This window comes from Eupeodes corollae, chromosome 1, assembly GCF_945859685.1.
Source record: "Eupeodes corollae chromosome 1, idEupCoro1.1, whole genome shotgun sequence".
Classification (NCBI taxonomy): domain Eukaryota; kingdom Metazoa; phylum Arthropoda; class Insecta; order Diptera; family Syrphidae; genus Eupeodes; species Eupeodes corollae.
Genome location: NC_079147.1, coordinates 217,949,166 through 217,966,052, shown reverse-complemented (window position 1 = coordinate 217,966,052; position 16,887 = coordinate 217,949,166). Strand labels below are relative to the sequence as shown.

Here is a 16,887-nt window from a genome sequence, read left to right as displayed (position 1 = left end):
CTGGATGATTAAAAACAATTAAAGCATCTATCAACAAGTGGTTCTGCTGCTTCTGCTTGTTTGCAAAGAGATGGAAAACTACTCTCAAAGTGAACAAGATTGTGGTCTTCGTGCATTCTCAAGTTCAAAAGTGTGTTAAAGCTTATATTTTTGGAAACATTATCTAAACATGGTTTCAATCATATTCTTCGTACGCTGCTGTGCTTGATTGATCTGAGGTTTACCAGTTTGGTACGTATTAATTACGTGCACTTAAGTTTCAATAAAAAAAATATTTTTTATATAATTGTTTTCTAAATGACAACATTTTGTGGAAAGACAACCACTCTCAATGAAATAAAGGTTTCGAATAAGTCGAATATACTTGATGTATGTAATTGCTCTGAAATATCGATCATATTGTCGATAGGCATGTTTTAAACATCGCAAAAAAAAAACGCAAAATGATTATGCAGAAAAGGGAATCAGGTGAAGAAAACGATTAGGTATGTTGTTATGAAATCAGGGGGTGGACGATGGAACAGAAAACACGTTTTTGTAATTGTTTAAAAACCTAGAAAGGGTGCTTCGACATTCAAATAGAGCAACATCCCTTTTTCAAAAACAAATTTAGCTTTTGAAGTGAACATTAAAATAGAATTTGCAAAAGTTTTAATTCCAAAAATATTGGTTTTCAATCGAAAGTTCGATTTCGATTTTATAAATATCCTTCTGTTACTTTCATCATTTTATTTTTGCATAGTGTTAAATGGGTAAACAATTAACCTGTTTTAGTTTTTTTTTTGTACACGGAACATGAGAATTCATCAACATTTCTATGAGTATTTTTTTACAAGCAATTTATCAGCACTCGTTACCTGCATTCATCCAACCGATGACTACAAATAGATTCATCTGACCAAAGGTGGGATATCAGATTCCTTTACAATCCACAGATCTCTATATCTGCTCTACTAACGTTCCAACTTCCAACAATATCTCTGAATAAATATACTACACAACTCTTCACTCCGCCGCGCCGCGCCACTGCCTCCACTACCGCTGCTGCCGGTATCTTTTTTGTTGTTGTGGTTTGTATATTATTCGTGTGAACAATGAGGTTTTAAGCAAGAAAGTTGTATTCGTGTATTTGTTCAAAGAGATTAATAAAGCAGGGAATCAAGAAAACAGAAGAAAATCAAGAGCAACACTTTAGAAGGCAGCCTAGGTACTTTAGGTATTTTTTTTAACTTCAGTGCTAAGGCAAATAAGCAAATCTTATCAGTCCGCCTAGACGAAGCTTCTGGTGAAGACGCAATTCCTCCCCAGAATGATTTAAAATATTTTTCCTATTCTACAAATCTAATTCCCCCTTGTTTACAAAAACCAAAGCATCCCTTTGGCTTCCTCTACGCAATTTTCAAATCCCGCAAACCTTGTGTATCTTCATCGAAAAAATAAAATCGGTCTTAAAATTCCTTTTAGAGTGAAAATACCAACAATGTTTTCCGGAAGAAATATTCAAAGTGAAGAGAGTGAGTTAAAGTTATGTGGGATAAATAGCAGACCTCTTGGTTATATCATATTACAAAATTAGTGTATATAATGCGGTTTCCTATTGATCTTTATCGTAGCGCTACCACTCATCGGAGATCATACTAAAAAGGATAAACAACAAGGTTCCAATTTGACACATTTCATATCCCCACCTGGATATAAATATCCCATTGCTGTGGTTTTTATTTTGATAACAAAATTTTTCGAAGCATTCGCCGCCAATGGAATCCGAAGTGAGTATTTGTATTTATGTTACTTATAGAGGAATTATTATTGTTTTCAGCCGTTCAATATTTTTGTTTGACAATAATTGTGCGACTTTTTTTGTATTTATTTTATTTTTACTATCAGTTAGATAGCTGTTTGTTTGTTTATGAATAGTGCTCATTGTTCGGGGACAATATTTTAGAGTTTAATGTAAGCGAGCTAACCTCGTGAATATAGAAAGGGTGTTGCTTTATATTAACAACAATTTGTAACCACAAATGTGCAAAAGTTGATTGTTTTAAATCACGTTCTTAATGATCTATTGTGCAGACAAGTTCATTAATAAAGGCTAAGTCTCGTCAGAGTATGAACACTAACGCAACACGAATTCACACTAAAGTAGGAGCATACCTCAGGGTCTAATCTACTAGAAGCTTTTGGCTTGCAATATTAACAAATCCTGTGAAATAAATGTTCTGCTTAGATCGCCATGATAATGATTTTGTTCAAGCTCATAAAGCATATGTACATATCTCGTTATCTGTCACAACTAGTTATGGGTGGCTCAGTCATGCATTTAAAAAAAATGAAAACACTAAAACATGTAGACACCGATTAAGTTAATTGCTATTCACCCTTCACGTCTTATCATTTCAAAAATAAATAATAAGAAAATGAATGTACTCCTACATTGAAATAAATGTTTCGCACTATCAAAATGTTTGTCTCTGTTTCCCAAAATTTGTACTCAGGTTTATTTTGATTTTTTATATTTTAACTTATTCTCTCGTTTATTATCTCACAGCATTAGAGAGGTACATTTTTTAAAAGATTATACATATGTACATATGGTCTAATTCATCTTGATTCTTCTAAAATCAAGTTATAGTTTCATTTCCTTCGGTTTTGTACTTGCATTTAAGAGTGTTTGACTGTAGTTGCAAAGAATGATGGAAATATTTTAAACACTTAGATTAATTGGGACACTAACCCAAGATAACAAATAGTCGAAATTTATTTCCTACTTTGAGCAATAAAAAATAAAATTCAAAATCGCAAATCTAATCTAACTTTACATTAAAAAAAGGATTAATTGTATAAGATATATGACCTTGTCTTTTCTCTAGCTATCCTGGCTCTCTACCTTCGAGATGATTTATTTTTCAGTGAAGAACTATCCACCATAATGCTGCATATTTTTAATTTTTTCGGACAATTTTGTCCAATAATCGGAGCAATTTTAGCAGATAGCTATTTAGGAAACACTCGAACAATATCCTCTTTTTATTTCATATATGCACTTGGATGGATATTCCTCATTGTCACATCATTACCATCTATTGGGATTTCTTTAACGTAAGATTCATAAACTAAGTTACCTCAAAAATAAGCATTTAAAAAATTACGTTTTACTTTTACAAGTTTTCTTGTTTCCCTATCACTTCTACTCATCTCAATTGGAAATGGATCCGTTCGGGCTTGTATCACATCATTGGGAGCGTTACAATTCAAAATACCGGAACAGAGTCATCTACTAACTGAATATTTTTCCCTGTATTATTTTGTATATTATTTTGGAATATTTTTAAGTAAACTTTTACCACCGATGGTGAGAGCTACTACATCAGGATCTTATCCTGTGGTTTTTGGAACTTTAGCATCATCTTTTTTGGCATCATGGAGTAATTTTTTTGTTTGTTTGTTTTTGTTTTATTTAAAATTACTGCACAATTAAATTATTTATTTTAGTTTTCTTTACAATCGGTAAAATATTCTATAGACCTGAGAAGTTTTCTCATGAAAATATTCTTGTCAAGACCTATGGATGCATAAAAGTAGCATTAGTAAACAAATGGAAACAAGGAAGTGTGGTGAAAAACAATTGGTTACATCATGCTATTGGTCAATATGAGGAATCATTTGTAAATGACGTTTCAAAAGTCTTAAAGGTTCGCAGGTCAATTTAAAACATTTTTGATGACTTTTTTTTATTAATCTGTTCGTTTTTTTTTAGATCTTTAAACTTTTTATTCCATTGACAATATACTCTGCTCTTCTCGCACAACAAGACTCGAGTTGGACTTTTCAAGCTTCTCAAATGAACACCACAGTTTGGGGTGTAACTTTGCAGGCCGATCAAGCCAAAGCAATGGGACCAGTTTTGTTGTTCATATTTATTCCTCTTTGGCAGTATATTTTGGGTCCGATCTTAAGACATTTTGATATGGAAATGAATGCTTTGCAAAGTGTAACACTTGGTGGAGTTTGCTCGGCTTTATCGTTCATTGCGGCAGGCGTTTTGCAAGAATTAATTTATGTGAGTTTCTTTTAAAGTATTCAAAATTCGTGTAATCGTACTATTTGGGGTTCTTAGACAGAACCATATAAATCGATAAGCATTGCGTGGCAGGTGCCACAATTTGCTCTCTTAATGATGGGGGAGCTATTCCTATCCATTCCAGGTCTGCAGTTTGCATTTACTCAAGTAAGGATGAATATAATAAATACTTGTGTAATACACTAACAAGTTTTGATCTTTAGGCTCCTTTGTCAATGAAATCTGTTGTGACAGCAGGTTGGTTCCTTAATAACGCTTTTGGCAACTTATTAGTGGTCATTATAACTGAAATGGATATATTTGAATCGCAGGTTTGATCACATTTCAATGGAAAAAAATAAAAAAAATAATTAATTTTCTCTCTTCCTTTTAGAGTTCTGGATATTTCTTTTACGCTGTTTTGATGATCGTGTGCATTATCGTATTTAGTCTTCTAGCTTATATCCATTTGATTGACGATCAAGCTCAATGGGAAAATGAATCAAGAGAAAACGAATTATCTAATAGTGAGTTGGTGACGAGTTTGAGTAGCAATAGTTTAATAAATCGAAATATTTGAACATTTGTTTTTGAAATAGATTTTTTAGGACGGATGTTGTATATTTTCTTTTTTACAATAAAATTAAGTCTAAGATTCTGTGAGAATTTTGAAAAAGTATTGATTTTCTAAACCAGTATCCTCTTTAAGATCAGTGCAGTGTATTGCATTTTTAACTTTTGTTGTTCCAAATTTGGCTCGAAGTGAGTTTGGACGAAGCAGTTTTGCAACTTCCTGAAAACAAAAGATACTTAATTTGTTTTTGTTTTACTGTAAAATTGTATACTTACAGGATCCATTGGTCCGCATAATTCTCGAAATTCTTTATAAGTGTCTAAAGAACTATCGTCGGAATAAATTTCTAATGCCATACAAACACCACTTGCAAGTTCTGCTACCATTGGCTATTTGCGGAAAATAAGTAAAAGTTTATTTTAAAATATATTTGTAATTTAGAAAAAAACTTTTAAGCTTACAATATATTCAGGTAGTATTCCTTTGTAGACTTCATAGAATTCTTCACAATTCACCCGCTCTAAAATCTGCATTCTTAAAACATTTATTTTAAATCCGCGATTTAAAATTTCGGAGATGATGTGTCCCAATTTAGCTATTAAATTTAATGCCAAACATTTATTAATATTGTCCGTCAAAAGGCATATAATAAAATTAAAAAAAAAATTAACTATTAAGAATGGCTAAATAATTTTAGTTGGGTATTTAGTGGAGCACAAATAGATTATGAGAATAACATCTATACTTAGATTTATATTCCAGATATTAACCTATAATTATATGTTAATAGATACGAGAACCGATTTGTGTATCCCTGGCTCAATGTAATTATAAAAAGTCTTATTTTTTTTTTTCAAATAAACTTATCACTCACCTTCTTTTATAGCATGTGGTTTTATAACAGCAAGTGTTGTATTTGAACATAGAGGAGCTAGTTTAAGGTTGTTTTTTTTATCAAAGAAAAATGATATACTCTACAAATGAAACAGAAATAAGGAACATTATCCTATGAATAAAAATAAATAATAAAAACTTACTTTATTTACATCAGCTTCTGTTGGCGAACAATACAGTCCTCGTCGATATTCTTCTTCTTCGAATAACTTTCGCAACGAGGGATGAACATCTGAACTGAACGAGTCTTTTGTTTTATCTTGGCAAGATTTTAATTTATGCATAATGTTGTCACCGATAACAACAAGTCCTATAGACGATCCTGTTAGAAGATCACTCATGAGTGCTCTAAAAAGGGTAACAATGACATCATTCAAAATATCCTACCATATAAAAGATAAAATAAATAATATGTTGCCTTAAATCGCCAAAAAATTAGAAATTTTAATTCAAAGCTTCTACTGAATTTGTTTAAACACCCAATAAAATTTCTATGGCGAAATCCAACAAACCAAAAGATTATACCGAAGGTTACCGTCTGATACCGCTTGTTTCATGTATGTCTTTGAAAAAACCCTTTTTTGGTTTATAGAAACCAAACAATTATTTCTTAAGAAAATGTCAGAAATTTTAGAGTCTACTTTTACAACTAAAGATCTTGTAGTTTTTGAAACCTATAGTTTAATGTGTATTAGGTTAGGTTAAAGTGGCTGGGTATTCTGAATCCACGCACTTAGGCCAAAAGAAAAGACCCATTGTGATACCACATGAATCTAGAGAATTACTTCTTACTAGTCGAACCATTTTGAGCTTTTTATAAAGCGAAGAAGATATTTGATATCCTTTTTAGCTAGTTCACAAAATAGTAGTCTCCCCGTTGAAGTTTGCATCTCAGTGAAAGAGCAGGGCAAGTGCAGAGAAGGTGAGATGTTGTTTCCTCTTCTTCCTCGTCCATACAGCTCCTGCAAGTCATTTGAGACCAAGTCCTATTGCGTGTCTGCCTATAAGACAGTGTCGCGTAATGGCACCTATTAGGGAGCTAATATGAACTGTGCTTTGAGATAACAAGTCTTTAGAGCGCTTTAGGTCCAGTGAAGGACATATGAGTTTTATGGCTGCGCACGTTGGTAAATTGTGCCATCTAGAGTTTGCTATCGCAAAAGCTGTTTCTTTTAGCAGAAGTGTACATGTAGCTATCGGTATACCCATCTTCTCCCTTTCAGGTTAAATAGGCATGAGACTGTTCCATTTTAGCGAGTTCATCGCCTCTACAATTTCCCGTGATGTCTCTGTGGCCCGGCACCTAAGATAGGTGAATGTTAATTTGCTGCGCCATTTCCATAAGAGACGATCAACAATCGAGGGCCGTTTGAGATTTGGTTGCGACACCGTCAAGAGATTGAATAGTAGCCTGACTGTCAGAGAAGATGCGGATATCACGTTTTCTCTTAGCCAGGATAGAACCTCTTTAATCGCTAAAATTTCCGCTTGGAAGACGCTACAATGATTAGGAAGGCGGAATGAGATGCAGAGATTAAGCTTTTCCGAGTACACACAACTACCAACTCCCTCATTTGTCGTGGATCCATCTGAACTGTAGCTTTTTTAACCCTTACATGAATATATTTCCAACTTAATTTTATGTCCAATATCAGACCAATATATTTGGCTTCATTGGTAAAAAATTACTGGGATCTTGTATTTTTGTGTAAAAAGAACGAGGTTTGTTTTTTGAGGATTAATACTTAGTCCGCATCTAGTGAGCATATTGAGTGCGTTTTGGAGGAGGTCTCTCAGTGTATTAGGATGTTCTCCTGTGAAGGCGATAGCAACATCATCGGCATACGCAACCACTCTGTAGCCTTCCCTCTCAAGGGATATTAGTAGTTCGTTAACCACTATGTTCCCCAGGAGAATGGACAGAATACCACCTTGCGGAGTGCCTCTACCGACATCCCTTTTCGTACAAAAATCCCTCATCTTGGTGTTAATGAACCTGCGTTTTTAGCATTAGATTAATCAACTCACATATTGAGTATTCGACGTTTAGGGTCGTCATAGCGGAAGTGATAGCGGATGGGTCAACGTTGTTGAAAGCGCCCTCGTTCGAAACTATTCAGAGCCCATGTCAATTTTTCTTCTATAACAAGACCTTGAGGCAAAGTTAAGTTAATACCCGACCCACAACGGTTTGTTGATATCTGGGAAGTGGGTGTTTAGTTGCAGGTTTAGCGTTTCTTCGCAAGAGTTAGTCCATGTACCATTTGAGTTTTTAAGACAACTAGGCATGGTTCGATTTGTCGAGAGAATCTTCCCTATCCTTGATGCCTCCGAGGATTCTTCTATTGAGCTACAGAAGGATCTTCATGAGGATCTTTTCGCTATTCTCAATTCTTGTTTATACTTTTTGAGGGATTCCTTATATGAGTCCCAATCTTGAGGGTGTCTAGTCTTTTTTCCACGATTGAAAAGCCTTCTTCAACCTTGCCTGAGTATTTCTAGTTCAGCAGCCCACCAATATGCTATCTTCTTTCCCCGCACTGTAGTGAGGGGGCAGGCAGTTTCCATAGCTTTATTGAGGGCTGCTGTGAGCTCATCGACTTTTTGGTCGAGTTCAAGAGCGCATAAGGGCAGATCAGAAAGTTCTGGTTTAATCAGACTTTTCAGGGTCGGACTATATTTTGGCCAATCTATTTTCCTATAATTCCGGAATTGGATCGGTTATGCTTATTTGTGAAAGAACTTTTCTTTGCAATAACAACTTTTAACTTTAACTAGAGAAAGGGGTTAGAAAGGAAGTTTCAATGTACATACTTTCATTTTACTGCTAAAAAACTACGCTCTGTACCTCCGAAGTTGAAGCATTTGTCAATTCCTCGCAAGAGGCAGAAACCCGGGAAAATACTCGACCCTCGGCGCAAAAATTCTACGTACTAACTATAACGCAACGGTACTATACTTTGTTTTCATTTTAAGTATTGCACATATTTTAATAAAAGATAAGAAGGTACAATTATACCAGTTAAAAGTGGAAGGCATTTTGTAGCTAGCATATAATCTTAATAATAAGTTATCATAATAACAACATTATAATTTTGTTATTTTCAAAAAACATGCAAATTTACAATTGAAGCGTTTGGATAAAGAAATAAGTAACATATGAAACATTTTGGGATATAAGGACTCAAAAGTTTTTTCTTCAGAACTTGTTTCCTATTTTAATCTTAAAAAAATGTTGGTAAACAAATAGAATAACAAAAATAATAGTTTTCGAACAATGTGAATTTTAATATTTCGATATGCATCTTCATTTATCAAAAAACAGAAAAACGAAAACATGCCACTTACCCTCTTTTTCATCCGAACGCTTGAATTGTTGTCAACACCGATAATACCAAATTACCCCGGTGTTCAAATCAGTTTTAAACGGACATGACTAAAGTTATGTCCCTAACAATGTTTCTAAATATCGAATGTTACTTACGTCTTATCAATGTCTTCCTTACTGTGGTCGCTGAAGAACTTTCGAGCAGTTTCAGGAGAAAATTGCACCATTAGAGCGTCACTAATACGAACATCACTCTCAAATAAATAAGTTAATATGACTCCCAATTTCTGAATGATAGAAGGTTTAAGCAACATAAACGTTCTAGAATGGAAATTTTATACTTATTCATATAAATCATTTGAAATTATCTTTTTTATTAATATGTATAGGTACTTGCCTAGTTCGAAACTTTGATAGACTATTTTTGGTCATTTCATCTCCATAGTCAATAATATCGAATTGTCTTCCGAAAACGCAAATACTTGAGCCAATGAAGAAGTCCTTTATTGACAACTCTGGCATCCTTGTGCGCCGTAGAAAAGTCTTTTTGGTTTTTTGCTCAAACTGTTATGTTTTTTTCCAATACGAATAGTAATTTGTATTCATGTGTTAAAAGGGATCTTAACATTATTTATTACTTACAACTTCAAGAGCTTGTTCAGAAGGATAAAAATATACAAAAAATAAACGGTTTATTTCAGCTTCTTCTTGATACCACTCAGCTGTAAACGATAAGCGACTGTTGCAGTTGGCCTTGGACTGGCAGAGAGAATTATTTCTGTTTGTTGAAAAATCCTGAAAAAAGAAGTTACCAAACATGAGACAGTTTACTCTATTATTAAATTCAAAACACAATTTAAAACTGTCTCCAAGAATGAATATCGGTTTCTTCAGTCAGTTTTATTTGCGTTTATTCAAATTACCATATTATTAAGAACCTTCGGTTATCTTTCTACAAATTATTGAAATTATGCACGAAGAGTCGGTAACACAAAATAAATAAATGTGGAAAAATGTTGCAGAGAATTAAAAATTGAATCAAGTCGAATCTAAAATGAAAACAGACAAATAAAAACAAAACAAATCGAAAGTGAGTTTTTGTTGGTGGGTTGGTAGTTATGGAGATGAAGGAGTGCTGCCCAGTTTGTTTAAATAAAAACTGTTATAAGTTAAGACTACCTTACACGATTCCAAGAAAGCATGGTACTGCTCACACCATCCGCTATTTTTCATCATTAAACACTAATTAATCTTATAATATTAGCCACAGATATAATATTTAAAAAAAATATACTTAAAACTTAACTATATACCTAAGCAGAGCCCCTTCTGTGCTCAGAAATTCTAATCAATGTCATAGCTCGTTTCTTCAAATTGTACAAAATAATCATAATTATCTTTGAGCTTATAATAAATACCACTATTAAAAATCATTTGCTTTTTCATAGTAGTTCCCGTGGCATGATGGTTGGTGTATAGGACTACTGACAAATTCTCCAAAAGTAATTCTTGTCATTTGTGATTTCTCAAATTTGCCGTTTGGATTCGGCTTACAAACTGAAGGTCCCCTTTATTCCTGAACTCTTAGGATCATCAAACTGTGGAAGAAGCATTCCCGTGTGTGTGATCCCCTTTATTTCTGAACTCTTAGTGTCAAAACAAAAACTAAAAAGTTGCTCGAATGGGCGACCGAATGGTTTCTGCATGTGCGCGGACTCTCGTATAAGTCTATAGTGCTCAGATTAGAAACCAAACAGTTTCGAAACTAAAAGTTGCATGTGCGCGCCTAGCCTTAGGCCAGATGCGCACGTGCAACTTTTCCGAAACCAAGTAGTTCGATCGTTAGTTGCCTAAACATCATTTCTCTCTCTTGTGCTTACAGAAAATTCAACGATTTAGTTGAATGTCCGTGCATTTTCCTTTAATTCTTTGTGACACAAACTAAGGAATTAGTTCAAGGTGATCGTCTAGTTTGTGTCAAAACACAAACTAAAAAGTTGCTACAATGGTCGACAGAATAGTTTTTGCATGTGCGCGGATTCTCACATAAGTCTAAAGTGCTCTATTTAGAAACCCAACAGTTTCGAAACTAAGATTTGCATGTGCGCCCCTAGCCTTAGGATCATAAAGTTGTGGAAAGAACACCCATGTTGATGTTGAGCTTTTTCATGCCACAATTTGAAATAACACGGGGTCTTATGGGAGCACAATTAAATAAAGACCGTATGTATTGACAGCGCTGTTCGATATCTCTGTTCCTAATTAAAATAATAATTATAGTTTCTTTAAGACAAGCAATAAAAGATATATCGGCTGCTCTAATTTTATTTCACAGACCTATACAAAATTTACATGTCGAATAGTTTGTACTATTTTTAGCACATATGTTTAGAGCTAACATTTGATTTCTTGACTTCATTTTGTTCGTTGATTGTTCAACTTTTGTTTTTCTTAGCACAAAACTAAAACTAAAAATAAATTAAAATTATATATAAAAAAAATAACTTCTGATAAGGTAAACCGAACGTGGCCATCGATATTGTCTTCCTGGCATCACTTAATTTTTCACATTGCGTTGTTGAATTTAAAAATGACATCTGACATTGACATTCCTATTGTTTATCAAATTCAACGCACGAGGGTTCGGGTTCGTCTTGATTTTGCTCCAAAAGTTAACCAAAGCCCCAGGTTTTCTGGTTCCTATGTCCTGTCTAAATAAATTCATATTCAAACAAAGTTCCTTACAATGAATTCATTTGAAATTAAAACTCTCCCTGGAAAGGTAGGTAGTGCAACATTATTATAAATTCCTATCGTACTTATCATATTTATTGTATTTCTTTATTAACATTATAAGGGTCGCTCTATGATAGCACTTAGAACTTTCGCCGTTGGGGATACAATTTTTGAGGAAGAACCTTTTGTGTCATGTCAATTTACTTGGAATGCAACCTATGGCTATGCCGCATGTGACCATTGCATGCGTCCTTTGGAAACAACACTCGAAAACGTTCGCCGACTGTCCAATAATTCTGCTCTGGTTATCCCATTTCCCGAGCATTGTCCTACCATTAATTGGCTTCCCCAATTTACATTTTGTCAGAAATGCAAATTGCGATACTGTTCCGAAGACTGCCGCATGGAAGCATTCAAGAAATATCACAAAGTTGCGTGTATGGGTCCATTTGTCGGTGATGACACACATCCTATCAATGTTCTGAAAGATATTTGGAAGTATGTCTAATTAAAAAAGTTAAGTTAAAAGAACAAAAATAAAAAAAAGAAACGTCTCATTTTTAGAAAAATGCACTACCCTCCAGAAACTGGAACAATAATGCTTATTGTACGTCTCATGGCAATGTACGAACAAAGTCAAAACAAATCCGAGTTCCTCGAAGCTTTGCAATCCTTCCAGAGTGCTTCAGTTAATACCGAACAACAAATCTACCATAAGATCTTGGGTGAAAATTTCGAAACACAATTGGAACAGTTGTTTGTTGCATTTTGTAATGCATTCAATAGTGAACAGTTTGCAGTTGTAAGTATTACATGCCTTTTTTTTTTAATGGGAATAATATAAATTTAATTTCTCTCTTTTAGTTTACTACACCTGAAGCTTTTAAATCTTTGATGGCATTGATTGGAACAAATAGTCAAGGAATAGCAACTAGCCCATTGGCCGAATGGGTTAAAAAAGTTTCAGATCTACCACTGGAGGAAAAAGCCAAACAAGAACTCGATAATTATATTGATGATCTTTATAACAAAGTCGGAGAGTGTAAGTTTCTAACTACCCATATTATTGAGTTTTTTTAAAATTGTTTTTTCCTCAAAACGGTTTTGAGATTTAAAATGTTTTTTTTTTTTAGATGTTAATCAAAGGTCTGGAATAAAAATAATTTGATTGACATTTAAATTAAATTTCTGAAAAAAACCTTTACACTCGAAACCGTTTTAAAACTATTTTAAAAAACACCGATAACACTCGTTAATTGAATCGTGGTTGTCATCAGTTTCGTACCACTTCAACTTATAGTGCTATTCTTTAAAAGTTTATTGAAGTTAATATTTTTCTGTTGACATATAACAGAAGTGTTGCAGGTATGCAAGAGCTTTCGATTGCGATATGTTCTAGTGTACTTCATCGTTTATTCGATTATTTGTTTAAAAACACGTTTTTAATCGCGTCTGTCTGGAGAATGGCGATGCCTACGTTTTACAGGCATGTCATGTACATGACCAATCTCAAATGGCAATGTCTGACGGTCACCTACATATACTTCTGTTATGTACACATTTGCAAACAGGTTGTCGAGGGTTTCGGATAAGACCAATTTCAAGTGGTTTCGAAACCAAGAGAGTCGAAAGCGTTAAGATGCAATGCATTTTAAGTGGTACCTATCCCTATTTCAACTTTCGGAAAAGTTGTACTTTTGATGCACTTTCTATCTGAAACACTGTCACAACGTACTGGCAGACGAATGTTTCTGATATCGCCTTTCTAAAGACTACTTGTAACTTCAATATAAACTGATTTACGTTCACGACGAGGGTTGGCCTTCAGTTTAATAAAGTCAAAATCAAATAAATGTTATCTGAAAAGGAATTTGGCTAACTCTAAAGCTGAACACGTTTACAATATTATATTCATTTTTTTGTTTAGTCGCTGGCGAATTCCTCAACAACGAAGGCTCTGGTCTTTATCAACTTCAAAGCAAAATCAATCACAGCTGTGTACCGAATGCTCAATCAAGTTTTCCCTACTCAAATGATATTGTTGTGCTTAAAGCTATTTCGCCAATTCAACCAGGCGATGAGATATGCATTTCATATCTTGACGATTGCCAATTAGAAAGGAGTAGACATTCAAGACAAAAGGTAGAACTAAATTAATTTCCAAGACCTCTGTACTAAAATAAAGTGAGGATCAGATTTAAGAATTTATGTTAAAAAATACATTTTTTCTAACAGGCTCTGAAAGAAAATTACATTTTCCTGTGTGAGTGTCCAAAGTGTGAAGCACAGGCTAACGATCCCAACGAAACAAGTGAAGACGAAGACGACGACGATGATTTTGAAATGGACGACGACGATGACGATATGGATTGAATTAAGAACCAAACTTTTATCTACTGTTATTTTTTTTACATATATTTACAATACATAAATGTGTAACATTTTTTTATGAAAACAACTTTTGTAACAGAACCAAATTCTTTATTTACTAACTGGAGTCAAAGTTATTAGAGTATTGCTGGCCTCTGCCAACTCAGCTATTGACACTCGACCTCTTTGCTTGATGAACTTGGCCACAGCTAAAAGTTCTTCTTCAGAGATATAAATAAATTTACCTCGGTCGTCAATTACACCTGTTAGGGTATCGTTTGCTTGGAGTTCAGTTATTCTATCGATGACTTGCTGTGTCTTGAGCTTGAAATGTGCTGCCAAGTCTTCGAGGACCACAACTTTGTTGTCTTTTATGTACTGAATAAATTCTTGTAGCAAGTTTTCTTTTGCGCTTTCATCTTCTTCCTCGAAACCCTCCTCTTCAACGCTAAAAGCTGCTTTCATTTTCAAATATTCTTCGTGTTCTTTGCGTTCCCTTGCTTCACGGGCCAGCCGTTCTGCCTCAGCTGCCTTTCGTTCAGCTTCTGCTTCTTTTTCTTCAAGCTTCTTTCTCTCCTCTTCCAATTTTTCCTCACGAGCCTTCCTTTCTTCTTTGGCTTTCAATTCGTGTTCACGTTGAGCTCGCTTATCTGCCTTCGCTTCGAGCTTGGCACGTTTTTTAGCTCCCATTTTTTCTTCCGAAAAATCAGGACTAGTTGATGGTACTTCTGCGTCTTCTTCGATTTCATCGTTGGCCTCAGCAGCATTTGTTGCTGCATTGTTACGGAGACGATTTCGCTGATTGCGAGCTATTTGAGCACGCCGTGGGACTCCTTCAGCTGCACGAACGGGAGTTCCTCTTTGATGCTGTTGTTTTGGCTGATCGTCTTTCGTACACAGAGAGAAAAAGAATAGTATCAATAGAGCATTGCTTGGGAAATATAAAATAGTTACCTGTTTTGTTTGACTTCTTCTGTAAGAAATAAATAGTTATTATGACAACTAAGAGAGCAATGGCAATTCCAATTAACAAAATAAGATCCATTTTAATGTGTATTTAAAAATAATTTACGCTTCTACTTAAAATGCAAAATAATTCATTTGAAACGTCAACAAAATTTGGAAAGGTGGAATGTCAAATATTCAAGGAGAGAAAGGTATAAGGTAGTAAGTATGTCTGCCTCTGTCTCTAGTGAAAATTCCATAGGAGTGCTACCAAACAACATACTTAAGGTCGTGACCACATCTTTATCTTCTTTTTTTAAATGTTATGGGAACAACTGAAATTTAAATTTTCAGTTTTTTATTTTGTTTAAGCCGAATAATTATTGAAAACAAAATTATGATGTTTATGGAAGCTGGCAGTTTTTGCTAAGGAAGCGCATATACCTGGGTGAACTTTGCTCCACCCAACAAACTCTTCTATTTAGATCGATCCGAAGCGCCACCAAGTTGCGTTAGATCACTTTCCACTTATGTGTGCCGGCTGAACCACGGCCTTTCTCTACAGCGTTACCGTGTGGGAGTGGATTTGAAGAAATCTACTTGACTAAGCTGTCTCAGATTTGAAATTCGTACTTTTCTTTCTTAAACTAACTAAATTTTTATTATTTAATACAAACAAGCCCAAAAAAATTATTTGTTACCTCTTTTGGCGTCTTATTGATTTTTGATTCGATTCTCTTGGCGAAAAGTAAAAATATTGGCTTCATACTAATTTCATATTAACATTCTTTCTTACTTAACTTACTTACTTAAGGTGGCGCTACAGTCCGGGGTGGACCTGGGCCTCAACCAACATGCATCTTCAGCCAGCTCGGTCCCTAGCTAACTGTCTCCAGTTTCGCACGCCAAGTAGGTTGAGGTCTTCACCCACCTGAGTCGCGGTCTTCCTCTTCTGCGCCGTCCCTCGGGATTGGATTCAAAGACCTTCCGGGCTGGAGCGTTGACGTCCATTCGTTCTACATGACCCAGCCATCTAAGCCGTTGGACTTTAATTCTACTAACTAGGTCAGTGTCGCTGTAGCTGTACAACCCGTACAGTTCATCGTTATATCTTCTTCTCAATTCTTTATCTATGCGTACGGGACCAAAAATCACCAGAAGAATTTTTCTCTCAAAGAATCCCAAGACGTTCTCATCTTTCTTTGACAGGGTCCAGCCCTCAGTGCCATTAATGAGAACCGGGATGATAAGTGTCTCATAGATGGTGATTTTAGATAGTCGAGAGAGGATTTTACTACTCAATTGCCTTCTAAGTCCAAAGAAGCAGTGATTTGCAAGAGTTATTAGTCTGAGCTTATGGTGCTGCATAGGTAGACAAAGTCCTCAACTACCTGAAAGTTATAGCTGTCCATGGTGACGTTTTGTCCAAGACGTCGTTGTTCAAAGTCCTTTTTTGATGACAGCATATACTTGGTGTTGCCCTCATTCACCACTCAACCCATATACGTCGCAATGCTCAAAAACGCTCCACTGACATCACGCTTTGATCTTCAAATTATGTCAATATCATCTGCGTATCCGAGCAATTGGATGGACCTTATGGAAGATTGTGTCTCTAGTGTTGACAGTTGAGTTTTGCACAATTCTTTCCAGATGATTAAAGAAGTCGCATGACAGTGTATCGCCTTGTCTAAAACCTTTTTTGACATCAAATAAATCGGTGAGATCTTTTCCGACCTTGATAGAGCAGTGTGTATTCTCCATCGTCATTTTGCTAAAAATGATAAGTTTGACAGGGATGCCAAGACTATACATTGCTCTGTAGAGCTCTTTCCTATGGATGCTATCGTACGCGGCTTTAAAATCGATAAAGCTCTTGGATTTTTTCCAAGATCTGCCGTAGTGTGATCGATTCCTGGTCTGGAGCCACACTGATAAGGACCTATCTGGTTGTTGACGAACGGCTTCAGACGTTCACAT

At 35.0% G+C, this 16,887-nt stretch overlaps 4 protein-coding genes across 5 annotated transcripts; 2 read left to right on the top strand and 2 right to left on the bottom strand.

The window, feature by feature from the left end:
* The first annotated feature begins 121 nt into the window (after window positions 1–121).
* LOC129954270 (solute carrier family 15 member 1) lies at window positions 122–4,674 on the top strand. 2 transcript variants are annotated; one of them, XM_056068113.1, is made up of 9 exons: window positions 1,202–1,514; window positions 1,614–1,769; window positions 2,871–3,099; window positions 3,166–3,425; window positions 3,493–3,692; window positions 3,758–4,060; window positions 4,118–4,228; window positions 4,285–4,392; window positions 4,455–4,674. In XM_056068113.1, the coding sequence occupies exons 1-9, from the start codon at window positions 1,481–1,483 to the stop codon at window positions 4,638–4,640; spliced, it is 1,587 nt and encodes a 528-aa protein (XP_055924088.1). In that variant the 5' UTR covers window positions 1,202–1,480; the 3' UTR covers window positions 4,641–4,674. The 2 variants fall into 2 exon arrangements, with proteins under 2 accessions (XP_055924089.1, XP_055924088.1); XM_056068114.1 differs by lacking the exons at window positions 1,202–1,514; window positions 1,614–1,769 and adding an exon at window positions 122–231.
* LOC129954271 (nucleoside diphosphate kinase 7) lies at window positions 4,597–9,958 on the bottom strand. Its single transcript, XM_056068115.1, has 9 exons — window positions 9,780–9,958; window positions 9,499–9,651; window positions 9,254–9,420; window positions 9,013–9,177; window positions 5,672–5,876; window positions 5,509–5,608; window positions 5,096–5,229; window positions 4,910–5,023; window positions 4,597–4,853 (listed from the first exon to the last, which is right to left on the bottom strand). Exons 1-9 carry the CDS (start codon window positions 9,780–9,782, stop codon window positions 4,710–4,712), a joined length of 1,185 nt encoding a protein of 394 aa, XP_055924090.1. The 5' UTR covers window positions 9,783–9,958; the 3' UTR covers window positions 4,597–4,709.
* Window positions 9,959–11,461: 1,503 nt separating this feature from the next.
* On the top strand, window positions 11,462–14,054 carry LOC129954272 (histone-lysine N-trimethyltransferase SMYD5). The gene is made up of 6 exons (XM_056068116.1): window positions 11,462–11,638; window positions 11,714–12,090; window positions 12,157–12,394; window positions 12,457–12,634; window positions 13,520–13,734; window positions 13,828–14,054. The coding sequence occupies exons 1-6, from the start codon at window positions 11,603–11,605 to the stop codon at window positions 13,963–13,965; spliced, it is 1,182 nt and encodes a 393-aa protein (XP_055924091.1). The 5' UTR covers window positions 11,462–11,602; the 3' UTR covers window positions 13,966–14,054.
* Window positions 13,980–15,094, bottom strand: LOC129954273 (DDRGK domain-containing protein 1). The gene is made up of 2 exons (XM_056068117.1): window positions 14,917–15,094; window positions 13,980–14,849 (listed from the first exon to the last, which is right to left on the bottom strand). The coding sequence occupies exons 1-2, from the start codon at window positions 15,005–15,007 to the stop codon at window positions 14,074–14,076; spliced, it is 867 nt and encodes a 288-aa protein (XP_055924092.1). The 5' UTR covers window positions 15,008–15,094; the 3' UTR covers window positions 13,980–14,073.
* Window positions 15,095–16,887: the final 1,793 nt, after the last annotated feature.

Excerpts from the sequence above, each read along its gene's own strand:
- LOC129954270 (XM_056068113.1), top strand. The coding sequence starts at position 1,481 with ATGTTTTCCGGAAGAAATATTCAAAGTGAAGAGA. Across the intron at positions 1,515-1,613 it reads AAATATTCAAAGTGAAGAGA|CGCTACCACTCATCGGAGAT; the intron begins GTGAGTTAAAGT and ends TCTTTATCGTAG. Across the intron at positions 4,393-4,454 it reads TGGATATATTTGAATCGCAG|AGTTCTGGATATTTCTTTTA; the intron begins GTTTGATCACAT and ends TCTTCCTTTTAG.
- LOC129954271 (XM_056068115.1), bottom strand. Across the intron at positions 5,609-5,671 it reads CAGAAGCTGATGTAAATAAA|AGTATATCATTTTTCTTTGA; the intron begins GTAAGTTTTTAT and ends TTTCATTTGTAG. Across the intron at positions 5,230-5,508 it reads ACCACATGCTATAAAAGAAG|CTAAATTGGGACACATCATC; the intron begins GTGAGTGATAAG and ends TAAATTTAATAG.
- LOC129954272 (XM_056068116.1), top strand. The coding sequence starts at position 11,603 with ATGAATTCATTTGAAATTAAAACTCTCCCTGGAAAG. Across the intron at positions 11,639-11,713 it reads TTAAAACTCTCCCTGGAAAG|GGTCGCTCTATGATAGCACT; the intron begins GTAGGTAGTGCA and ends TAACATTATAAG. Across the intron at positions 12,635-13,519 it reads TTATAACAAAGTCGGAGAGT|TCGCTGGCGAATTCCTCAAC; the intron begins GTAAGTTTCTAA and ends TTTTTTGTTTAG.
- LOC129954273 (XM_056068117.1), bottom strand. The coding sequence starts at position 15,007 with ATGGATCTTATTTTGTTAATTGGAATTGCCATTGCTCTCTTAGTTGTC. Across the intron at positions 14,850-14,916 it reads GAAGAAGTCAAACAAAACAG|ACGATCAGCCAAAACAACAG; the intron begins GTAACTATTTTA and ends TGTGTACGAAAG.